Below are 26,453 nucleotides of genomic sequence, written 5' to 3'. Positions count from 1 at the left end.
CCAGCCAGCCGAAAGGGAGCCAGTTTTTTCCCCAACACAAAGACCAAAAGATATGTCCCAGACTTAGGGCCATTAATCTAATACTCATGGGTCCGAGGATGACTCACTGATTAAGCACCAATTTAGAAACAATAGGATTTTAAAGATTGGCGGGAAAAGATAGGGGCAGCCAGACCACTGTAAAAATAATTCTTTCCACCATTCTCTCTCTCTCGCTCCCTGCTCCAACAAGATTGAACTAACAAGAAGTACCAGAGAAGCCAACGAGCAGAGCGATCAAAACCGACCGCGTGTGGGGGTAAGCATAGTCTCTCAGAAGTGAAGTTTTTGGGCTATTCCGAGGGTGGGAGCTTCGTTTGGTTCAGCCAGGTGAAGGGATTTATTCAACTGGGTAATTCGTTGGTCGGGGTGGAATTAGAGTCCACCATAGCAACAAGGGAATTACTGCTTGTTATAGTCCCCAGTTGTGTACTGTATGTATGTTGTTTGTAATCTGGATTTTATTCTCCACAGGGATAGTGATTCCGTTTAGTAGTGCATGTTTTAGCCAGTGTATGTTAGACCAAATAAATACAAGTTTGATTTTTCACCGAAGCATTCCTGTCCGTGACTTATTTCATTTACACTCTGAATAATAATTCCTGGTATAGAACTTTCGTAAGGCGGGGGCGATTCGAACCGTCCGTCCAGCAATTGGGCTAGGATCACAATCCGCTTACAAGCCCCCTTGAGATAAAGGCCAACATTTCATTCGTTTTCTTGATTATGCTTTGTACCTATCTACTAGCTTTTAATGACTCCCAAATCACTTTGTTCCTCCAAAGTTTCTAGTTGCTTCTAACTTAGTGTCATCTGCAAACTTGGATATACAACTCTTTATTCCATCATTCAAGTCATTTAATAAATATGGTGACAAATTGAAGCCCCAGTACAGATCCCTGGGGAACACCAGTAGTCACATCCTGCCAATTTGAGTACATGCCCTTTATCCCCGCTCTCTGTCTCTGACCTTCCAACCAATTTACAAATCAAGTCAAAAGGCTACCTCTAATTGCATATGCTTTCATTTTTGCCAATAATGTTTTGTGTGGAACCTTATTAAATGCATTTTGGAAATCCATGTAGACAACATCCAGACATTCCTTTGTGTACGTAATCAGTGGCCTGCTCAAAAATTCAACTAGATTAGTCAGACATGACTTACATTTAACAAACTGATCACCTCATGTTTGCTCAAGTGTTCAGTCACTCGATCTTTAATGACAGATTATTGGAGTTTATAATCATTGGCAGACATATCAACACAGATTAACCAGAAAATAATCTCAGCAGTCAGGATTAATGTAGTAGTTTTACGGATTTGTCAAAACAACCAAATGCTGGAAACACGGGTTCAGTGAATGTGGTTTGAAATGAGTGTAAATGTGTCAGTGAATCAGTGACCTGGTGAAATGACACAGTCCCAGCCTCATAGTCCAACTGAACTCGAATCCTGCTCTTGCACGGGATCGGTGGGAGGTCAGTGCGCTCATTATCATGCCAGAATGTGAGCGAATCAGTGCCAAGATATAAACACCAGGAGTTACTGCTTTCCCCAAACCAAGAGTACTGCCCTTTCCTATCTATACTCCCATACACAATCCCCAGGCCCCATTCTTTCCCATCACTCTCCCCATCCCAGGAATGGGATCCTGAGGAGAAGCTCTGTGAGCAGAGGACTTGGAAATAGTCTGTAAACCTCTCTGGGTGAGGTGGGTAGGGCTGGTCCTGTTCAGTCCATGTCACTGATCTCAGATCATCAGACAAAACCAAGCTCGAATTTGCTGTCTTTGGATCCAGGCTCATCGGTGAGCTTTGACCTAGAGAGGAGAGAAGAGATTGGTCAGACAGGGTTATTCCACTCAGATCAATGATTGACAGGTGCAGGGTAGGAGTGTCAGTATTTCCCAGACAGTGTCAGCCCCATATTACCTGATAGACTGGATTCTTCCCATGTTCAATAAATGGCCTTCAATCAGAATCCCTGATCAATAGCAGTGTGTGGGCCCCAGTGCTGTACACTCAGGACAAACACTGTACAGAGCTGTGTATCCCCTCCCCAGGAGCTAGCCAGTGGTAAAAGCAGTGGACCCTCCTTCAATAGATTTCCTGAGCACAGCTCCAGGATTCCCCACAAAGTCACAACTGCTGCTGTGGAAGACCTTTGCTGCAGTGCTCGGTCTGAATTCCCCAAGCTTGGGGTTGATCTGGATCACACCCTGACACTGGGCTTCAGTAACCTCACTGTAGGCCTGTGGTCTGTCACCCGTCTGAGGGCAGGACATGCTAAGCGAGTGCTCAGCAGCAGGGGCAGTGTAGGAGGAGGCAGGAGATGAGGGACCTGCATCTCAGGGTGCTTCTCCTTCTACTGCAGCCAGTTGACCCACTCAAATGACTGCTGCATAGCCGGAAAGGGGAGAGGCCAAGCAAGCTACCACAGGGACAGACCCAGCTTATCTCTGTGAAGGTGGAGGGACAGAATGACTGCGTTCATTTAAATAGGAACATTGGACGAGTTCTTTTACAGCTGCATGTGACAACCTGCCCAATTTTCCAGTTTTCATATGTCTGAGAGATCCAATGCACTGAGTGCAGGCCAAGGAGAATCTGCCTTACTGAAGCGCAGGAAGATACAGGGTTATGCAGCAGTGGGATTAGTTTTGGATTGACACAGGGCTATGGGGAGAGACTGGGGCAGTAGAAGTAGATTGGGATTGATACAGGGCTATGGGGAGAGGGCGGGGCTGTGAGATTTATTTGAATTGATACAGGGCTATGGGGAGAGAGTGGGGCAGTGGGATTAGTTTTGGTTTGGTACAGGGCTATAGGGAGAGAGCGGGGTAGTGGGATTAGTTTTGGATTGATACAGCGCTGTGGGGAGAGAGCGGGGCAGTGGGATTAGTTTTGGATTGATACAGCACTATGGGGAGTGAGTGGGGCAGTGGGATTAGTTTTGGATTGATACAGAGCTATGGGGAGAGGGCGGGGCGGTGGGATTAGTATTGGATTGATACAGGGCTATGGGGAGAGGGCGGGGCGGTGGGATTAGTTTTGGATTGATACAGGGCTATGGGGAGAGGGTGGGGCAGTGGGATTAGTTTTGGATTGATACAGAGCTATGGGAAGAGGGCGGGGCGGTGGGATTAGTATTGGATTGATACAGGGCTATGGGGAGAGGGCGGGGCAGTGGGATTCATTTTGGTTTGAAATAGGGCTATGGGGAGAGGGCGGGGCAGTGGGATTCATTTTGGTTTGAAATAGGGCTATGGGGAGAGAGCGGGGCAGTGGGATTAGTTTTGGATTGATACAGCGCAGTGGGGAAAGAGCGGGGTAGTGGGATTAGTTTTGGATTGATACAGCGCAGTGGGGAAAGAGCGGGGTAGTGGGATTAGTTTGGATTGCTTTAGCAAAGTGCCATCATGGACACATGGGAGACAGCGGGGCAGGGAGATTGGTCTTGGATTGATACAGGGATGTGGAGAGAGTGCAGGGTAGTGGGATTAGTTTGGAATTGATACAGGACTATAGGGAGAGAGCTGGGCAGTGGGATTAGTTTGGATTGGTACACGGCTATGGGGAGAGCGCGGGGCAGTGGGATTAGTTTGGGATTGATGCAGGGCTATGGGGAGAGTGGGGCAGTGGAATTAGTTTTGGATTGATACAGGGCAATGGGGAGAGTGGGGCAGTGGGATGGGTTTTTGATTGATACAGAGCTATGGGGAGAGACCAGGGCAGTGGGATGGGTTTTTGATTGATACAGAGCTATGGGGAGAGACCAGGGCAGTGGGATGGGTTTTTGATTGATACAGAGCTATGGGGAGAGACCAGGGCAGTGGGATGGGTTTTTGATTGATACAGAGCTATGGGGAGAGGCCAGGGCAGTGGGATGGGTTTTTGATTGATACAGAGTTATGGGGAGAGACCAGGGCAGTGGGATGGGTTTTTGATTGATACAGAGCTATGGGGAGAGACCAGGGCAGTGGGATGGGTTTTAGATTGATACAGGACGATGGGGAGAGACCAGGGCAGTGGGATGGGTTTTTGATTGATACAGGACGATGGGGAGAGACCAGGGCAGTGGGATGGGTTTTTGATTGATACAGAGCTATGGGGAGAGGCCAGGGCAGTGGGATGGGTTTTTGATTGATACAGAGCTATGGGGAGAGACCAGGGCAGTGGGATGGGTTTTTGATTGATACAGAGTTATGGGGAGAGACCAGGGCAGTGGGATGGGTTTTTGATTGATACAGGACGATGGGGAGAGACCAGGGCAGTGGGATGGGTTTTTGATTGATACAGAGCTATGGGGAGAGACCAGGGCAGTGGAATGGGCTTTGAATTGCTTGAGCAAAGAGCCGTCATGGACACAATGGGCCCAATGGGCCGAATGGCCACTTTCTGTGCTCTAAACTGTTATGGTTCCATTGGGGTTCTTTTATATGTACAAAGTCTTAAGAGAGGAGATGGGGCCTATACGCAGTGGTTATGATAAGACTAATGCGCTGGATTAGTGGACATGATCCAGACGTACTGCTGGAATCATCAGCACAACGAGAGCAGCAATGAAAACCAAGATTGTGAGGTGTGTACTCAGAGGGACAGAATATAGGTCCCAGGAGTAACAGTGAGTTTCTACAGAACATGGGGTGTCTGTTATGGTCCCCAGCTCACACCGTCACTTGACAAGAGATGGCTCAGTGAAAGAATGGTCCAGGTATCACTGGGGGTAGCAGGAGGTGATTTAATGAGGTGTGCTGCTATTACTGGGGCTGAGGACTGAGGATTAATCTCAGGCTCCTGATCCACAGACACGGGGAGCTGATATTAAAGTTCGGGGATATTCCCAGCTGTTTGAACACAATGAACCCGGCCTGCTCTCAGTCCCTTATATTGGAGAAAATTTGCACGTTCTTACTGATGATTCCCAATATGTCTGAGTGGTACTTTTCCCATCCATTCAGCCTCTTCTGGATAAGTTGAGATATACTGGACAGGTTCAGGCTGAGCGCTGGAACATCTGGGTCTGCGACTCTCTGCGTCTCAGTCACTCTGGAATGAAAGAGGAGAGAATGTTCCATCAACTTCAATGGAAAATCGGGATGGATATAAAGCTGTCTGCCGATTCTCTGCCAGCCTGCTTTACGCTACAGGCAAAGACCAATTTCACCCTCAATGTGTTTAATGTAGTCACAGGTTCTACAAGAGGCTCAGTTTTAAACTGAGAAGAGGGAGGGAGAAGAGAGAGTTTATATTGAACTCCCTTCCACAGAGGGCGGTGAAAGTGTGTGCAAGGGTGGCAGTGAGGGCTGAGTGTATCAGTATATTCAAGAGGTGGGGAAGTAACTGGAGAAAGGTTTGTTTGAGGAGTTGTTGAGTTATTGTTGGATCTGGTATTTCTGCGACACCAGCACTGGCCGGATGGACAGCAGTGGTCCTTTCTGGTCCTGCACATTCCTATGTACCTATGTCCATCTTCTTTCCATTGGAGCCCTCATCCTTTCATTACTAATGCTTATTACTGGTAGACGTACCATTGCATTGCACACAGTTTGTCAACACCAAGTGTAGTCTTCAGCTGAAGCAGAGGCACAGGGTTGGGGATAACTGAACCAAGGTGCAGAGAAGGAATTCAGTACCATTTAAAGTCATACATTATGCCCTTATTTTTATATTTCCATTATAAATTCCAACGTCCACATTTATAATAGAAACTGCCTATGTAAACTTGTCACGCTGTAATTACACCCTCCTGCCACTGTTGGAAATGCAGCCCTCCAATAGTCTGGATGATTAAGCAGAGTTTCTTCAGGAAGCTCCCATTATAAATATGAGATATGAATTTCTAGACAGAAAGTGTGTGAAGACTTAACAGGGTCAATTTGGAAGCAAATATATGTAGGCAGATGCAGCCATTTGTTGGTTAAGATACAGGTGACTGCATCTTTCTCTCTCTCTCACTTCTTGTCTAACAGGTTCCTGAGAAGCTCGACACGCTGATGGAACAGCTCATGTCACTGCCATTTCCCCACAGGCTGCCTGAGCCCATAACCCCTCAAACCACAATTAAACATCACTCAATATTCCCACCATTTGAAAGCTCCTTATCTGGGAAGGTTTCCAAGCCGTGATTCTACTTTCACTCTTCTCCCAGATACAGGTGAAGGTTCCCTATCTGCAGTAGGTACTGTATGACTGAGAGGAACTTACCTGGAAAGGAGCTGTTTTGAGTTCTGTGAATAAAGAGAGGAGATCAAATCAGTCAACAAACAAACCAACACCCAATGGAATCAAACAGAGAATTTGGGATTGAGAGTAAAGAGTAACAGTACTTAGGATTACATAGAATATACAGCACAGAAACAGGCCATTTGGCCCAACCAGTCCATGCCGGCATTTATGCTCCACTCGAGCCTCCTCTAGTCTTTCCTCATCTAACTCTACCAGCATAACCCTCTATTCCCTTCTCCCTCATCTGCATATCTAACCTCCCCTTAAATGCATCTTTATTATTTGCCTCAACCACTCCCTGTGGTATCGAGTTCCACATTCTCACCACTCTCTCGATAAAGAAGTTTCTTCTGAATTCCCTATTTGATTTCTTGGTGACTATTTTATATTGATGGCCTCTAGTTATGCTTTTCCCCACAAGTGGAAACATTCTCTCTGTATCCACTCTATCAAAACCTTCCACGATTTTAAAGACGTCTATTAGGTCACCCCTCAGCCTTCTCTTTTTAAGAGAAAAGAGACCCAGCATGTTCATCCTTTCCTAATATGTATACCCTCGCATTTCTGGTACCATCCTTGTAAATTTTCTCTGCACCTTCTCCAGTGCCTCTATATCCTTTTCATAATATGGCGACCAGAATTGTATGCAGTACTCCAAGTGTGGTCTAACCAAGGTTCGATACTTTAACATAACTTCACTACTTTTCAATTCTATCCCTCTAGAAATAAACCCTCGTGCTTGGTTTCCTTTTTTTATGGCCTTGTTAACCTGTGTCGATACTTTTAGTGATTTGTGTATTTGTACTCTGAGATTCCTTTGCTTCTCTACCCCATTTAGATTCTTATTTTCCCAGTAATATGAGACCTCCCTATTTTTCTTACCAAAATACACCTCACATTTATCTGTGCTGAATTTCATTTACCAATTATATGCCCATTCTTCAAGTTTATTGATGTCTTCTTATAATTTGTTATAGTCCTCCTCAGTATTGACAATCCCCTCCAATTTGGTGTCGTCTGCAAATTTAGAAATTGTGTTTTTGATTCCAAAGTCTAAATCGTTAATATAAATTGTGAACAACAGTGATCCTTGTGGAACACCACTTCCCACCTTCTGGCACTCTGAATAGCTACCCTTTTCCCCATCTATCTGCTTTCTGTCTTGAAGCCAGCTAGCTATCCATTTTGCTACTCGTCCCCTGACTCTGCATTCCATGACCTTATTCTTGAAGGCCTTTTGAAAATCTAGATAAATTACATCTACTACATTACCATTGTCTACTCTCTCTGTTACCTCTTCAAAAAATTCAATTAGGTTAGTCAAGCAAAACTTTCCCTTTTGAAATCCATGCTGATTATTTATTATTATATTTTTGGTTTCTAGATGTTCTTCTATTTTCTCCTTTAGTAGGGATTCCATTATTTTTCCCACCACCGATGTTAAGCTGACTGGTCTATAATTCCCTGGACATGTTCTATCTCCCTTCTTAAGTATTAGCTATCCACCAGTCCTCTGGCACTACACCTTTTTCTAATGAATTACTAAATATGTGTAGTAATGCCTCTGCTATCTCTTCACTAGATTCTTTTAAAATGCGCTGATATAATCCGTCCAGACCAGTGGTTTTATCCTCTTTGAGTTTCATTAGTTTATTTAATATATCTCCTTGTTTTATTTTAAATGCAGTTATCTCATTACTAATCTCATCATCCAATGTCATCTCCACCTGTTCTATCTCCCTGGTAAATAATGAAGCAAAGTAATTATTTAATACCTCTGCCATCTCTCTATTGCTGACTGTGGTATTATCCTATCCATCCCTTAGAGGCCCTATTCCCATCCCGACATTCCTTTTTTTATTTACGTGCCTGTAAAATATTTTACTATTTTGTTTTATGTTCCTTGATAATGTAATTTCATAGTTACTCTTTGCCTTCCTAATTGTTTTTTTGATTTCTCTCCTAATCTCTTCATATTCTCCCTTATCATGCTCTCCCCTGCTGTCCGTGTAATTAATGGGTGCCCCTTTCCTTACCCTCAACTTTTCCCTTATGGCTTTATTCATCCACGGTGTTTCATTGGTGTTTAGCTTGTTCTTGTTTTTTAGCGGAATATATTTTTCCTGGACTCTGTTGAGCACCGTTTTAAATGTTTCCCCTTGCTGTTCTACATCACTGTTTGCCAATATTGTTGTCCATTTTATTTTTCCAAGTTCTATTCTCAGCCCCTCAAATTCAGCTTTTCTCCAATTTATTTCCCTAGTCTTTGTCATACTTATGTCCTTCTCAATTTTTATCTTAAAGTGTATTATATTGCGGCCATTTTACCTAGATGTTCCCTTAATTTAACTTCTCTTATCTGTCTGGTTCATTCCCCATTATTTGATCCAATAGCAAATTCTCCCTTGTTGGGCTTTTTACATATTGGGTTAGAAAGGAGTCCTGTACACATTGTAGGAACTCCATTCCCTTATCCCCTTTATCCACCCCTTCTGCCCAATTAATATCTGGGTAGTTGAAATCCCCCATGATTATTATTTGATGTTTTTTACTCATTTCCCTAATTTGTTTGCATATTTCTTCCTCCACGTCTCTTCCACTAATAGGTGGCCTGTAGACTACCAATATTAGTGTGATTAATCCTTTATTATCTTTTATCTCTATCCACATGGATTCTATTTCTGTTTTGCTGATAGCTGTGTCACTTTTTTCTACTGCCATTATGTTATCCCTAATAAGTACAGCTACTCCACCTTGCCTTTTTCCCTATCTATCTTTTCTAAATATGATATACACTGCAATGTTTAATTCCCAGTCCTGATTTTTCTGTAGCCATGTCTCAGGAATACCTAATATGTTTGGTTCCTCGCAACGCATGATTGACTCCAGCTCCTCTGTTTAATTACGGACACTGTGTGCATTGCTGTACAGACAGATTAATTCATTTTTAATAGCAGTTCCTCCCACATAATTTTTAACCATCTTTTTAAACTCCTGTTCTATAACTCTATTTATTCCCTGGCCATCAATATCCTCCCTTACTTTACTCTTTCATATGCTCTACATTCCAGTTTTGTCTATATTTAGGCTGGTTTCATTTCTTGTAGATCCCTCCCCCGGTCTCACTAGTTTAAAGGCTTTGCCACTTCCCTATTTACAATATTTAGGTGGGGCCAGCCACAGGAATGGGGAATAATCCCACATTTCACTGCACTCCATTCTGGGGCAGAACCAACACCCCTAGGGCAGGGCTGAGGGGGCAGCAGCAACACTCCGAGGGCAGGGCTGAGGGGGCAGCACCAACACTCTGAGGGCAGGGCTGAGGGGGCAGCACCAATGCTGGGTCCCACCAACAATCTTCAAACAATTCAGCCCTCACACCGGCCTCACAGAAACACCCCATTCCCCAGCCATGGCCCTGTTTATATTGAAGATATACCTGAATAAAGGAGAGAGGGTCCCTCTGTACCAGACTCTGGGTTTCTCCATCTGTTAATGCAATCTGTTCCATCCTCTTGTTTAATGCTATAGAACAGCTTCTAATCTGAGAGAGAGCTCGGAGCCCCTCCTCATCGATCAGTTTCAGTGTGTATTCTTCATCTTCTTCCAGCTGTTTCCTCCATTCAGAGAAGCTCTTTGATAGCTTTCCTTTCAGCTCACTGACCCATGTCTGAAACCCAAACCAACTCTCATTACAAACGGCACTTCCACACAGCTGTTACCCTGAGCACATGGCACTCTCCAGGGATGGGACAGTTTGTTTAGATCACTACTCGATCACCCGTTAAAGATAGACAAGCAGTGGAGGGTGTCTACTGGGAGAGGAAACAGAATTTAACCAGAGTTGCCTTGAGCCTTGAGTTTAAAAGAAAGAGCACTGTATTTAGACAGTGCATGGCAATGCCACCTGGCCCATCACACCTGGGGTGATGGCTCCAGTTTTGGTGCCCACACCTGGTGAAGGAGTTCGAGACTCTGGAGAGGATGGTGGTCAGAATGACACGTAGTCTGATGGATTTTAGTTCTGAGGCTCCAAGAGGTCAGGTGATTTAAAGAAAGGCAGGCCGAGAGGGACACAATTGAGATTTTTTAAATGTTCAAGAGATTATTGGACTCGCTCGTTGGGTGAGGTACTTGAGATGCATCGGGATAGTCGGATTAGAGGATGTAGTGTATGTTACCTGTACCACCTTAAGAGGATACCTTAAGGTGATGGACTACTTCTGATGGCTCCTGTACATTGTAGTACCGGTGGTGACCACACCGGTATATAAACCCTGCAGAGCAAAGTGTATCTCAGTTCAGCCCTGACCCTCAATCACTAAAGACCTGTTTACTTACTTCTGTAGTTTGTGTCCTGTTATTCAGTATAACTGCAATTGAAAACACAGACTCAACAGTGGCGATGAGTCTGATCTTACCTAGCGGCAGTTTTGCATCAAAGGAAGCTTCGTCCTCAGAAACGGGCGTCGAAAAAGGGCATCCGCCCTCAACATCCTGCATCGCACGGGAGGCCATCGGAAACCCGGGTTGGTTTGCTGGCCACGAAGTCAAGCATCAGTGAGCATCCCTTCTATGACAGCGGCGGGTAAGCCCGATCGAGCGGCACGGGGAGGAAGTCGGCCGAGTTGTCAGTGGGAGAAGGGGAGGGAAAACGAAGAAAAGGGTGGAGAACACGACCGCAGCCGGTGTCAGGGGCTGGACTGCAATCGGGCAGAGATGCGCAGCAGCCAGAAAAGCGTTTATGGCCACAAGGACCGCGGGAGCGGCGGGGGAACAAGAGCAGCAACGCAGGGGAAAATAAAGGACCGCTGGGAGGCGTGGACGGCAACAGCGTGGAAATCACCATTTTGAGTCGGCGGGGGAAGAAGACAAGCGCGGGAAAAGCCGCCAAGTGCGGGAAAAGCCGCCATCTTGAAAAAAAAAAATAATAATAATATCCAAAGGGGAAGGAGAAACTCAGCAAGGATGCCAAAAACGGGTAACATCACTGCTTTTGATAACGATGTGGAAGATTGGGCCACTTATGTGGAACGCATCAAAGTTTACTGTACAACGAATGAGGTACCGGATGATAAGAAAGCACTAACCCTATTAAACTCAATGGGTGCGAAGACGTACGGGTTATTAAGGAACCTCGTAACACCAGACAAACCGGTAGGGAAGAGTTTCGCGGATATTGTTACTATCCTGCAGGAGCATTTAAACCCCACGCCGCTGCTGATAGCGGAACGATTTAAATTCTACAAAAGAATTCAACTTAAAGAAGAAAGCAACGCTGAATTCCTAACAGAACTGCGCAAGTTATCAAAGTACTGCCAGTTCGGAACAGGACTAGCAGATGCACTGAGAGATAAGTTTGTGTGTGGGCTCCTAAGGGAAGGAACCCAGAAGCGACTGCTAGAGGAAAAGGACCTTACGCTGGACAAAGCTTTCAGCATTGCAGCATCCCATGAGGCAGCAGCATGGGGCGCTGCAGAGATACAGCAAAGGCCATTGGAATTCAGCACCAATGAAATGGCATTGAGCACAGTAAAGTGCTATTGTTGTGGAAGGACAACGCATGATCAGAACCAGTGCTGGTTCAAAGATAAAGAATGCAGGCAATGTGGCAAACTTGGTCACATAGCGAGAGTATGCCGGTCCGGAAAGAAGACCAGCAGCAAAAAGTCACTGCAGGAGAAGTACAAAAAAGTACACAAGGTGACAGAGAACAGTTCGGATGAACAGAAGACGGATTCAGACTCCAGCAGTAAGCAACTGGGTTTTCTGAAAATACATAATGTGGGTAACACAGCAGACCACCAAACTATCTGGGTCATGCTTCGGATAGCAGGAGTCCAAGTGAAGATGGAATTGGACGCTGGGTCGGCATTAACGGTCATGAATAAGCAAGATTACAAAAGTTTATTCTCGCACATTCCCCTGAGGGATACGGAGATTGTATTGAAAACATACACGGGGCAAATAGTATACCCCAAAGGAAAGATAAAAGTAAACGTGGTCTACAATGGTAAAGAAAGTCAGAAAATGGACTTGTATGTGTTACCTGATGGAGGTCCGCCACTACTGGGACGGGAATGGATCCGGAGAATAAATGTGGACTGGCATTCCATACAAGCACTGACTGTAGATGCCTGTAAGGAGGACGAGGTCAAACCTAAACGACTGTCCAAAATCTTAGACGATGCTAAGGAGGTGTTCCAACAGGGACTTCGAACACTGAAAGGAATTACGGCAACCATCAAGGTTGAAGAACATGCAAACCAAAAATTTTTCAAAGCCAGACCGGTGCCTTATGCGATACGACCTGCTGTGGAAGCAGAGCTGGAAGGGCTAGAACGTTCAGGGGTACTGTCCAAGGTGGACTGGAGCGAATGGGCTACACCCATTGTTCCTGTCATGAAGCGTTCGTTGAGCAACAAGCCGGGGGAACCTGGGAAGGTTCGCATCTGTGGCAATTTCAAGATCACTGTTAATCCGGTTCTTCACACGGTGCAATATCCGCTTCCGCAGATTGAAGATATCTTCGCTTCGCTGTCTGGCGGGGAACACTTCACTAAGATAGACCTGGCGCAGGCGTACCTACAGATGGAAGTTGATGAAGCGCCACGTCAGTATCTCACGATCAACACGCATAAGGGCTTATATCGGTATAATAATAGACTGGTTTTTGGAGTGGCATCGGCTCCAGCAATTTGGCAAAGGGCCATGGAGCAGGTATTGCAGGGAATTCCAGGCACACAATGCTACCTGGATGACATCCTGATTACAGGAGATAACGATAAGGATCACCTCGCGAATTTGGAGCAGGTGCTCATCAGATTGAAAGAATATGGGCTCAGAGTTAATCGCCAGAAATGCGAGTTCTTTCAAAAGTGAATCTCGCACTGCGGCCACGTCATTGACCGGGAGGGGCTCCATAAGTCACCTGACAAGATCGAAGCTGTTGTAAAAGTTCCTGCACCGGAAAATGTATCCCAGTTGAGGTCGTTCCTCGGGTTGGTTAACTATTACCACAAGTTTCTTCCAAATTTATCCACGGTGTTACACCCGCTAAACACTCTTTTGCAAATGGGAATACCATGGAAGTGGAGCGATGATTGTAAGCGGGCTTTTCAAAAGAGCAAGGCACTGATCACCTCTAAGGAAGCGTTGGCTCATTTTAACCCAACGCTGCCTATTCGCTTAGCTTGTGATGCTTCTCCATATGGTATCGGGGCAGTGCTCTCACATAAGTTTCCAGATGGCTCGGAAAGGCCAGTCGCTTTCGCATCCAGATCATTGACCTCCGCTGAGCGCAACTATGCTCAGATAGATAGGGAGGCTCTCAGCCTCGTGTGGGGAGTTAAGAAATTTAACCATTACCTGCAAGGCCAAAAGTTTACGCTGCTGACAGATCACCAGCCGTTGGTTTCCATTTTCAACCCTAAGAAGGGTGTTCCGGTAATGACGGCGCAGAGGCTTCCGAGATGGTCCCTTTTCCTAGGGGCACATCAATATGATATTGAATTCAAAGGTACAAAGCAACATGGTAATGCTGATGGGCTGTCGCGCCTGCCACTACCTACAGCGGAAGAGGCACTGGCAGTTGACCCTGTCGAGATATTTCACTCGACCATCATCGAATGCTTACCAGTCACCAATGCGGGTATTGAGAGAGAGACCCGAAATGACCCGACACTGTCTCGGGTCTACGACTTGACAGTGAAGGGATGGCCAGCACATGGTGCTCCACTGTTACCAGCATTCTCAGCCAGACGAGAACAGCTGTCCGTATGTCAAGGAACATTGATGTATGGAGCAAGGGTGATTATTCCTCCGAAATTAAGAGAGAGAGTTCTGAAAGAATTGCACGAAGGTCATCTGGGGGGAGTCAAGATGAAAAGCCTTGCTAGGGCTTATGTGTGGCGGCCAGGTATCGACAAACAAATAGAGGATCTGACTAAAAGCTGCTCAGGGTGCCAAAAAGTTCAAAATGCACCTCCAATTGCACCGCTGCATCCGTGGGAATGGCCTTCAGCCCCATGGCAATGTGTGCATATCGACTTTGCAGGTCCATTCATGGATTCCATGTTTTTGATAGCAGTAGACGCACATTCTAAATGGCCAGAAGTGATTAAGATGTCGACCACTACCTCTGAGAAGATGATCGCAGTTCTAAGAACCATATTTGCAAGGAAAGGGTTGCCGGAGCAAATATGTTCAGACAACGGACCACAGTTCGCGTCAGAAGAATTCCAGAAATTCATGAAAAAGAATGGGGTGAAACACTATACATCTGCTCCATATCATCCGGCTACAAATGGGTTGGCCGAGAGATTTGTACAAACGTTCAAAAAGGCGATAAAGGCCATGAGTGAAGACCATATTCCACTACAACACAAGATGGACAATTTCCTGATGGCGTATCGAAACGCCACGCATGCAGTGACAAATCAAAGCCCTGCCATAATGTTCTATAACAGAAGGTTGCGGTCCCGGTTGGATTTGTTAAAACCCAATGTGCGAAGGGAAGTCGAAAACAAGCAATTCCAGCATGTAAATAACAAGGTCACTCATAGTTTCGAAATAGGACAACCACTGCTGGCCAGGGACTATAGGGATGATAAATGGCAACCTGGAACAATTCGTGCATGACAAGGACCCTTGATGTACACGGTAGATGTTGGAGAGAACGGAATACGATGTCATGCTGACCAACTTGTGGAATCGAGTACAAGGGTCGACCCCATGTCTACAGCAGAGACACCAGTTCAAGAACTTATTGAGCCTGTAGCATCTACCTCAGACTCGAACGTACATGATGATGTTCAATCCATAGGAGATCAAGTGGATGAGTCACCCCAGCAACGAGAACCAGAGATCCCTGAAAGGCGTTATCCGGCCCGGATCAGGAGGCCTCCTCAGAGACTGAATCTTTGAACAGATTTGTGTGTAAATTGTATATATGTTATCCATGTAATGTTTAATTTGGGGTGTACACTGTTAAGCTAAAAGGGGAGGAATTGTAGTGTATGTAACCTGTACCACCTTAAGAGGATACCTTAAGGTGATGGACTACTTTTGATGGCTCCTGTACATTGTAGTACCGGTGGTGACCACACCGGTATATAAACCCTGCGGAGCAAAGTGTATCTCAGTTCAGCCCTGACCCTCAATCACTAAAGACCTGTTTACTTACTTCTGTAGTCTGTGCCCTGTTATTCAGTATAACTGCAATTGAAAACACAGACTCAACAGAGGACCTGAGTATAAGACCCATAGACACAGAGATAGGTTAGACGCCAGAGTCCTTGATCTCTGGAACAGACTCCCTGAACATGTGGTGGGTATGGAGTCACTACCACCCTTTAAAAGGAAGCTGGGGAGGAATTTCCCTGAGTTTGTCCTGAATTGGCTGCAGGGGTTTATTCTCTCTTCTGTTTGCCTTTCCCAGGTGAGCACATGGTTCGGGGTGGATCAGTGGTGTGTCTGATTGAACCCTGACTGCATGGGGCAGGCTCGCTGGGGCTAATGGGCTTTTCTTCCTCTTCCTTTCTCTGTTCATATGATACAGGCTTCAGGGCAAGTCTTCAACTGCCAGCCTCTGGCTGTATCTGTTTCAATAAATCCAGAGCCGCAGTGATGTAATAATATTCCCTGGGAGGTGCAGGTAGAGTTAAGCAGCTCCCCTCACATCAAACACATGGGAACTCAGTGTAATCAGTGACTCGGCCCCAACAGAACCAGCCTGGGTTGGAAGGCCTGTTTCTGATGTGCTCATTGACTCAGCAGTGTTAGATCCGTGATTCTGAGAGTATGATGTTTTTCAATAACCACACGGATGCTGTAACTTAACAATTAACAGGTATTTACTGGAGGAGGGTAGTCTCAAGACTGGGGGTACAGAGGAATGCGCAAGGCTTATATACAGGTGTGGTCACTGCTGGTACTACAGTATACAGGAGCTGTAAAAGTAGTTCTGTCTTAAAGGTACATACACTACAATCCCTCCCCTTTTAGATTAGTAATACCCCTAATATTCAAATAACAACTAACACTTTAACATGTACATTAAACAACAATAGTCCATTTATAGATTCAGTCTTTGGGGCGGCTTCCTGACCCTTTTGGGATAGCGCCTTTCCAGAGGTTCTTGTTCTTGGTGCAGAGGCGATTCTGGCCTCTTTTCATCGGGTAGTTCATCGGTTTCCACTGCTACTGGTTCTGGGGTAGATGCTACCGGTATGTCGGGTTCATCCCCAGGTACTCGAGACATGGGGTTGACTCGCTCCTGTGACGCTAAGATCTGATCGACGTGGCATCTCACACTGTTCTCCCCGACATCCACTGTGTACATTAATGGCCCCTGCCTTGTGCATATTGTTCCGGGTTGCCATTTCTCTGTTCGGTAGTCACGGGCCAAGACTGGTTGTCCTAAATTGAAGCTCCTTGTCGGCTTCTCATTGATGTGCTGGAATTGTTTGTCCTCAACATTTCTTCGCACATTTGGTCTGAGCAAGTCCAGACGAGATCTCAACCTTCGGTTAAAGAACATCATGGCCGGGGTCTGGTTGGTAACTGCATGTGTCACGTTTCGGTAGGCTAATAAGAAATTGTCCACCTTATGCTGTAGTGGAATTTCATCATCGCACATGGCCTTTATTGCCTTCTGAAAGGTTTGTACTAACCTCTCAGCCAATCCATTTGTGGCTGAATGATACGGGGCGGATGTGTAATGCCTTACCCCATTCCTTCTCATAAATTTTCGAAACTCTTCGGACACAAACTGTGGTCCATTATCAGAGCAAATCTGCTCTGGCAAGCCGTTTCTGGCAAATATGGTCCGTAGGACTGCAATCGTTTTCTCTGTAGTGGTTGAGGACATTTTTATCACCTCAGGCCACTTCGAATGAGCATCCACTGCTATTAAGAACATTGAGTCCATGAATGGACCAGCGAAATCAATATGCACCCGTTGCCATGGAGAGGAGGGCCACTCCCATGGGTGTAGAGGGACATGTGGTGGTGCATTTTGGACCTTCTGGCATCCTGAGCAGCTCTTGGTTAGGTCTTAGATTTGTTGATCGATTCCCGGCCACCACACATAAGCCCTAGCAAGGCTTTTCATTTTCACTCCCCCCAGATGACCTTCATGTAGCACATTTAGCACTCTCTCCCTTAACTTGGGTGGAATCACCACTCTGGATCCAGACATCACTGTCCCCTGGCATACTGACAGCTGTTCTCTTCTGGATGAGAATGCTGGCAACAGTGAGTCGCCATGTGTTGGCCATCCCCTCACCGTCAAATCATATACTCGAGACAGCGTCGGATCATTGCGGGTCTCCTTCTCTATATCCGCGTTCGTTACTGGCAATCGTTCAATTATTGACGAATGAAATATCTCGATAGGGTCCACTGCTGGTGCTTCCTCCACAGTAGGCAGTGGCAGGCGCGATAGCCCATCAGCGTTTCCATGCTGTTTCGTGCCTTTATATTCTATTTCATATTGATTCGCCCCTAGAAACAGGGACCATCTTTGTAACCGTTGTGCAGTCATCACTGGAACGCCCTTCTTAGGATTAAAGATGGAGACAAGTGTTTGGTGGTCAGTCAGCAAGGTGAACTTCTGCCCATGTGTGGTAAACCACTGTTATACCTGTCTGTAAGTGTATGTGTATTCCACTAGGTACAGGTCTGGACATGCCTCGGCTGACTCCTCCCACTATTCCAGGTATATAAGTCACTACCTCCCAGTCCCTTAGTATTCTGGACGGGTCGACCACTCGAGACAAGACCTTCATTCTTTAGTTAATAAAAGCCTGGTTGTTACTCGCTTAACCTCAGTCTTCTGAGTAATTGATGGCGCATCAATTTTATTAACTAAATTTTTTATAATGGAGAAGATCCTCACACCTGCATGCCTGGACCTGGACAGTCGGGAAGCGGACGCTTCCACCAAGTTTGCTCACTGGCTCATGTGCTTCGAGACATTCCTGACTGCCTCCACTGTGGTCGTAACGGATGCGAACAAACTGTCTGTCCTGATCTCCAAGGTGAACCACCAAGTGTACTCAGTCATCCGGGACGCGACCTCGTGCACAGCCGCCCTCCAGCTCCTCAAGACCAAGTACACGCGCCCTGTGAACGAAGTATACGCCAGGCACCTACTGGGGAGTCGTAAGGAACAACCTGGGGAATCGACTGAGGAATACCTCCAAGCACTGTCCGTGCTTGGCCGGGCCTGTGGGTGTAAGGCGATAACGCCCACTACATACACGGAGGAACTGATCTGGGATGCCTTCGTAGCGGGCCACAGGTCCAACTACACCCGACAGCGACTGCTGGAGCAGAGTGACCTCACCCTCGACAAAGCCTCCGAAATTGCACTAACGCTGGACGCAGCCTACCGGGGCATGGATGCCTACGCCTCTGCACCGTGGACGCCGCAGGGAACGACAACCTGGGACACGGTAGGACAGCCCCATAGCACCGTGCCACCCCAGCCACAGCCCAACGATGGCCCAACTACCGCAGCAGTGTCCCAAAGCCAGACAGCAGTATCCCAAGGCCAGAAATGCTACTTCTGTGGCCAGGCCAAACACCCCAGAGCGCGCTGCCCGGCGAAGAATGCGACCTGCTCGGGCTGCGGGAAAAAGGGACACTACGCCAGCGTCTGCAAGGCCAAAGCCACCCCGAACACCAGCAGCGCCGCGTGTGGGCCGTGCGAGCCGCCATCTTCGGCCCCCAACAGCGCCGCGTGTGGGCTGTGCGGGCCGCCATCTTGGACCTCCCCAGCCATGTGCGAACCACCGCAGCAGCAGCCATCTTGGACGACTCCAGCCACATGGGAATCATGGACGCCGCCATCTTGGACACCAGCCGGGACGCAGCAGGCCACCAACCCCCCCCCCCATCTGATACCCGCAGCGACACACTGACCCCTACGCTGGCCTCTGTTACGCTGGACCAAACGAGACCGCACCAACTAGCTCGGTCCAAAATGGACGTTAAGGTAAACGGCCATGCAATAAACTGCCTTTTTGACTCCGGGAGCACAGAGAGCTTCATCCACCCCGACACGGTGCGGTGTTGCTCTCTCCCAGTCCTGCCTGCACACCAACGGATTTCTATGGCTTCCGAGTCCCAGTCAGCGGACATTGGCGGCTACTGCGTGGTGACACTAGTAGTAGACGGGACTGTGTTCAATAATTTTAAACTCCTGGTCCTGCCCGACCTCTGCGCTGCCGTTCTACTGGGGTTGGATTTCCAGTGCCACCTCAAAAGCGTTACGATGGCGTACGGTGGCCCCCTCCCCCCACTCACAGTCCGCAGCCAGCAGCCTCCAAATTGCCCGCCGCGCACCAGATGCAACCTCTCCACACTCAGAGTCCCACCCCCCCCACTGTTTGCTAACCTCACCCCTGACTGTAAGCCCATCGCCACAAAGAGCAGGCGATACAGTGCCGGGGACAGGGTTTTCATCAAAACCGAAGTGGAGCGGCTCCTGAAGGAGGGGATTATTGAGGGCAGCTCCAGCCCCTGGCAAGCCCAGGTTGTGGTCGTTAAGACCGGCGAAAAACAACGCCTAGTCATCGTCTACAGCCAAACAATAAACCGCTACACCCTGCTGGACACCTACCCACTCCCCCGCATAGCTGACATGGTCAACCTGATCACGCAGTATCGCGCCTTTTTGATCATTGACCTGAAATCAGCGTACCACCAGCTCCCCATCCGCCCTGAAGACCGCCAGTATACTGCTTTTGAGGCAAACGGCCGCCTCTATCACTTCCTTAGGGTTCCCTTTGGCGTTACCAACGGGGTCTCCGTCTTCCAAAGGGAGATGGATCGGATGGTCGATCAAAACGCGCTGCAGGCCACTTTCCCTTACCTAGACAATGTGACCATCTGCGGCCATGACTTGCAGGACCATGACGCAAACCTCGAGAAATTCCTCCACACCGCCCAACTCCTGAACGTGACATATAACAAGGAGAAGTGCATATTCCGCACAGACCGCCTCGCCATCCTTGGCTGTGTTGTGGAACACGGGGTCATCGGTCCCGACCCGGACCGGATGCGTCCCCTTATGGAACTCCCACTGCCCCACTGCCTAAAAGCTCTGAAGAGGTGCCTAGGGTTTTTTTCATACTACACTCAGTGGGTCCCCTACTATGCAGACAAAGCCCGTCCGCTGATCAAGTCCACCTCTTTTCCCCTGACTGCAGAGGCCCGCTTGGCCTTCCACCGTATCAAGGAGGACATTGCCAAAGCCACCATGCACGCAGTGGACGAATCCATCCCCTTCCAGGTGGAAAGCGACGCGTCCGACTTTGCCCTGGCCGCCACCCTTAATCAGGCGGGGAGACCTGTGGCCTTCTTCTCACGAACCCTCCAGGGCCCGGAGACCAGACACTCCGCGGTCGAGAAGGAGGCCCGGGCCATTGTGGAGGCTGTGCGCCATTGGAGGCACTACCTGGCCGGAAAATGATTTACCCTGCTCACTGACCAGCGTTCAGTTGCTTTTATGTTCAACAACAAGCAGAGGGGCAAAATCAAAAATGACAAGATCTTGAGGTGGAGAATCGAACTTTCCACCTACAATTACGAGATCTTGTACCGGCCTGGGAAGCTCAATGAACCCCCAGATGCCCTATCGCGTGGCACCTGCGCCAGCGCGCAGATCGATAGGCTGAGGGCCCTCCACAATGACCTCTGCCACCCGGGGGTCACCAGGTTCTTCCACTTCATCAAGGCCCGCAACCTGCCTTACTCCATCGAGGAGGTCAGGACCATGACCAAGAACTGTCAAGTCTGCGCCGAGTGCAAACCGCACTTTTATAGACCAGACAGAGCCCACCTGATAAAAGCCACTCGCCCTTTCGAATGCCTGAGCGTCGATTTTAAAGGGCCTCTCCCCTCCTCCGACCGCAATGTGTACTTCCTCAACATCATTGACGAGTACTCCCGTTTCCCGTTCGCTATCCCCTGCCCGGACATGACCAGTGCCACGGTCATTAAATGTCTGAATAGCCTCTTCACCCTGTTCGGTTTCCCCAGCTATATCCATAGCGACCGGGGCTCATCGTTTATGAGCGACGAACTCCGCCAGTACCTGCTCGCTAGGGGTATAGCCACAAGCAGGACGACCAGTTACAACCCCCGGGGGAACGGACAGGTGGAAAGAGAGAATGCAACAGTTTGGAAGGCCGCCCTACTAGCCTTAAAGTCTAGGGGCCTTCCGACCTCCCGCTGGCAGGAGGTGCTCCCCGATGCGCTCCACTCGATTCGGTCACTGCTCTGCACTGCCACCAATGCCACCCCTCACGAGAAAATGTTTGTCTTCCCAAGGAAGTCCACATCGGGGACATCGTTACCGCCATGGCTGACGTCCCCAGGGCCGGTACTACTGAGAAGACACGTGAGGACCAATAAAATGGACCCCCTGGTCGAGAGGGTCGACCTCCTCCACGCCAACCCCCAGTACGCTTACATTGCATACCCAGACGGGCGGGAGGACACAGTCTCCATACGAGACCTCGCACCCTCGGGGACCGCTGTAACCCACTACCCATTACCACCCCCCCCACGACCCGATATCCAACCCCAGCAGCCGGCACGCCTGAGCCCGTCACCCACGAGGACTGCACTCCAGTGCACCAGCCTACACGGGACGCGACGCCGGAAGCTCCACCACCCCTGCCGTCGCCACATCGATCACAGCGGCAGATAAGACCTCCGGAGAGACTCCAATACACAAACTTTTAAATACACTTCACCCCGCCGGACTCATTTTCAAACAAGGGGTGAATGTGGTAAACCACTGTTATACCTGTCTGTAAGTGTATGTGTACTCCACTAGGTACAGGTCTGGACATGCCTCGGCTGACTCCTCCCACTATTCCAGGTATATAAGTGACTACCTCCCAGTCCCTTAGTATTCTGGACGGGTCGACCACTCGAGACAAGGCCTTCATTCTTTAGTTAATAAAAGCCTGGTTGCTACTCGCTTAACCTTAGTCTTTTGAGTAATTGATGGCGCATCACCATGCAGATAGTGGTTCAATTTTTTTACTCTCCATACTAGACTGAGGGCCTCCCTGTCAATCTGGGCGTAGTTGCGCTCGGCTGAGGTTAGTGACCGAGACGCAAAGGCTACTGGCCTCTCCAACCCGTCTGGGAATTTGTGCGACAGCATCGCTCCAATACCATCGGGTGATGCATCACATGCCAAACGAATTGGTAGTGCAGGGTTGAAATGGGCCCACACCTCTTTTGATGTGATCAATTCTTTACACTTCTGGAAAGCTCGTCTACTTTCGTCATTCCACTTCCATGGTACCCCTGTTTGCAGTAGGGTGTTCAGTGGGTGTAATACCGTGGACAAATTTGGTAAGAACTTGTAGTAGTAGTTTACCAGCCCGAGGAACGACCTCAGTTGTGACACATTTTCCGGTGCTGGAGCCTTGACTACTGCCTCAATCTTTTCAGGGGACTTATGTAACCCCTCTTCATCGATGACGTGGCCACAATATGAGATCTGTTTCTGGAAAAACTCGCACATGTGGCGATTAGCTCGTAGCCCATACTCCTTTAATCTGGTGAGCACCTTCTCCAAGTTGGCGAGGTGATCACTTTCATTTTCGCCCGTGACCAGGATGTCGTCCAAATAACACTGGGTCCCTGGAATCCCTTGCAGGACTTGATCCATTGCCCTTTGCCAGATAGCCGGATCCGATGCTACCCCGAACACCAGCCGGTTGTATTGATAGAGACTTTATGAGTGTTAATCGTAAGGTATTGTTTCGAAGCTTCTTCTACCTCCATTTGCAAGTACGCCTGGGCTAGATCAATTTTGGTGAAGTGTTTACCTCCAGATAGCGAGGCGAAAATATCCTCAATTCGTGGAAGCGGACATTGTACCGTGTGAAGGACTGGGTTCACTGTTACCTTAAAATCCCCACAGATGCGGAATTTCTTTGGTTCCCCAGGCGTATTACTCAATGACCTCTTCACTACAGGAATGATGGTTGTAGCCCACCCGCTCCAGTCTACTTTGGACAGTACTCCTGAACGTTCCAACACTTCCAGCTCTGCTTCGACAGCTGGTCTGATCGCATAAGGCACTGGTCTGGCATTAAGAAACTTTGGGCTTGCATTTTCCTCTATTTTAATCGTTGCTGTTATGCCTTTTAGTGTTCCGAGTCCCTCCTGGAACACTTCTTTTGCGTCAGTTAGCATTTTTGACAGTCGTCCAGGTGTGACGTCGTCATCCTTTTTGGCCTCAACCTTCAGTGCCTGTATGGAATGCCAATCTAAGTGTATCTTCCGGATCCATTCACGTCCTAGCAGTGGTGGTCCTCCATCTGGCAATACATATATATCCATTTTAGGTATTTCCTGGCCTTTATATATCACTTTCACCCTTATTTTTCCTTTGGGGTAGACTTTTTGCCCCGTGTACGTCTTCAAGACAATCTCTGTAGCTTTCAAGGGTATATGTGAAAATAGCCGCTTGTAGTCCCTTTGGTTTATGACTGTTAGGGCTGATCCTGTGTCCAATTCCATTTTCACTTGGAGTCCGTCTATCTTGAGTGTAACCCAGATAGTCTGGTGATCCTCCATTTTGGTTACCTTATGTAGTTTCAGACAACCCAGCTCCTTGCTTCCAGAGTCTGTGTCACTTTTCTGTTCGTCTGAACTACTGTCCATCACCTGGTGTACCTTTTCGTACTTCTCCTGTGGAGATTTCTTACTGTTGGTTTTCTTCCCAGACCTGCAGACTCTTGCTATGTGTCCTGCTTTTCCACACTGTCTGCACACTTGGTCCTTGAACCAACAATCCTTCTGGTCATGTGTTGTTCTGCCGCAGCGATAGCACTTCCCTGTTCCATAGGACATTTCATTGGTGCCATATTCTTGCGGTCTCCATTGTATCTCTGCAGCGCCCCTTGCGGCTGCTTTGTGTGATACTGCCATACTGAAAGCCTTGCCCAGCTTAAGATCCTTTTCTGATAGAAGCCGTTTCTGGGTTCCTTCACTTTGTAGCCCACACACAAACTTGTCCCTTAACGTATCTGCTAGTCCCACTCCAAACTGGCAGTGTTTCGATAGCTTGCGCAGTTCCGTTAGGTACTCAGCATTGCTTTCGTCTTTGTGTTGGTTCCTTTTATGGAACTTAAATCATTCTGCTATCAGCAGTGGTGTGGGGTTTAAGTGATCCTGTAGGATTTCTACTATGCTTTCGAAATTCTTGTTCACCGGCTTCTCTGGGGTTATTAGATTTCGCAGTAACCCATAAGTTTTTGCACCCATGGAATTTAACAAAACCAGTGCTTTCCTAGCATCTGGCACTTCATTCGCCCTGCAGTACACCTCAATACGTTCCACATATGTCGCCCAATCTTCGACTTCATTGTCGAACATAGAGATACTGCCACTCTTCGGCATCCCTGGGTGTGATTTAACTGTCAAAAATGGCATCTCCCGCGCTTCCCCTTCTTCTCCGCTGGCACAAAATGGCATCTCCCATGCTCTTCCTTCTTCTCCCCGTGGGCACTGTTCAGCCCTTGAGCCCTGGCTGTGCTCTGCGCGTTCTTTGTTTTTTTTTTCCGTTTCCGCCACTCGGTCCTGAACCCGGCTGTTGCTGTACCCTCTCTCTCTCTGTTTTTTAATTTTTTTCTCGACTCCACTCGGTTTTCAACCCCCGGCTGCGCCCTGTGCGCTTCACCCTCTGTCTTACCCCGTCGACGCTGCTCGGCTTTCTCTCCGCCGTCAGTCGGCTCCAACGGCCGCTGTCCTGGAAGGGTCTGCACTGTACCTGTCGTCAGTCTCTTGCTGATCGTCGTGGCTGGGGAACCAAGCCCGGCTCTCCACAGCCTCCCCTGTGAAGTTCACTCTCTGCCGGATGACTGGGCGGTTGCTCGTGGTCGACGCCCGTGTTCCTGGCCTCGACTTTCTTACACCGCCCTCCCGGAGCGAATCCTCAAAGGGAAATGCAGAGTTGCAGGTAGATTCGAATCGACACTCGTCGCCACTGTTAGATCCGTGATGTTTTTCAATAACCACACGGATGCTGTAACTTAACAATAAACAGGTATTTACTGGAGGAGGGTAGTCTCAAGACTGGGGGTACAGAGGCATGTGCAAGGCTTTTATACAGGTGTGGTCACTGCCGGTACTACAGTATACAGGAGCTGTAAAAGTAGTTCTGTCTTAAAGGTACATACACTACAAGCAGGGAGAGAAACTCTTTCGAAATCCAGTTCCACTTTTCCCTACCTTTATTTCAGCTTCTGATCTCCCCAAGTCTCGCTCTTTGCTCGAACAATTCTGCTGGACTCCCTGAAGCTTCTCCATTTTTCTCTCCAATTCTTCCTGTAAAGTTAATTGGATGGTGTTTAAATTAACAACATACAATTATATAGTGCTTTTAACGGTAGCAAAACATCACAAGGCACTTCACAGGAGTGTAATTAGACAAAAATTGACAGCGAGTCAAAAGAAGGAGACATTAGGACAGGTGACAAAATGCTTGGTTAAAGAGGTAGGTTTTACAGAGCATCTTAGAATCATAGAAACTTACAGCACAGAAGGAGGCCATTTGGCCCGTTGTGCCTCTGCTGGCTCTTTGAAAGAGCAGTCATGCTCAGTCCCACATCCTCACTTTTTGCCCGTAACCCTGTAAGTTCCTCCTCCTCAGGTACCCGTCCAACTCCCTTTTAAAATTATTTATGGAATCAGCTTCCACCACCTTCTCAGGCAGAATGTTCACAAAGGTTCCACACAGCACCGGAGGAACCAGAGCAGGAAGTGAAATTCTTATAAACACTCGGTGCAGGGAGTGGCAATGTTAGTTTTACTTCATGACTCACTGTGGCTGAAGATTAACCTTTTCAGGTCTGCAGTAGCAGTTCAGAACCAAAATCAGAAAAACAAGATTACAATTTTACAATATGGAGCAAGCTGGGCCCAGGAAACACAGGCCCAAAACTAATCAGCTCACACTAGACCCAAAATAGTTTAACAAACAAATTGAAACTGGTGTAAAGAGGAAAAATAACCTTTTTAAACCCTGCAGAGAGGAAGGGGAAGGAGCTCTCTGGGAGGAATAGAGAAATATGCAGAAAAAGTGAAAGGTGCATCAGAGGGGCAAAGAGAGATAAAAAAAAAGCAAAGCAGCAGAGGCTACAAGTCTC

General features: G+C 47.8%; 1 protein-coding gene across 1 annotated transcript; it reads right to left on the bottom strand.

Moving 5' to 3' along the window:
- Positions 1-1,240: 1,240 nt before the first annotated feature.
- On the bottom strand, positions 1,241-26,068 carry LOC147113938 (E3 ubiquitin-protein ligase TRIM39-like). Its single transcript, XM_085995373.1, has 6 exons — positions 25,841-26,068; positions 25,537-25,632; positions 9,707-9,937; positions 6,247-6,269; positions 4,955-5,088; positions 1,241-1,859 (listed from the first exon to the last, which is right to left on the bottom strand). The coding sequence occupies exons 1-6, from the start codon at positions 25,856-25,858 to the stop codon at positions 1,339-1,341; spliced, it is 1,023 nt and encodes a 340-aa protein (XP_085851499.1). The 5' UTR covers positions 25,859-26,068; the 3' UTR covers positions 1,241-1,338.
- Positions 26,069-26,453: the final 385 nt, after the last annotated feature.

Source organism: Somniosus microcephalus, chromosome 8 (genome assembly GCF_052327205.1).
Source record: "Somniosus microcephalus isolate GS21.2 chromosome 8, FLI_Smic_1.0, whole genome shotgun sequence".
Classification (NCBI taxonomy): Eukaryota; Metazoa; Chordata; class Chondrichthyes; order Squaliformes; family Somniosidae; genus Somniosus; species Somniosus microcephalus.
Note: the sequence above shows the minus strand (reverse complement) of the source record. Positions and strands in the feature narration are given on the sequence as shown.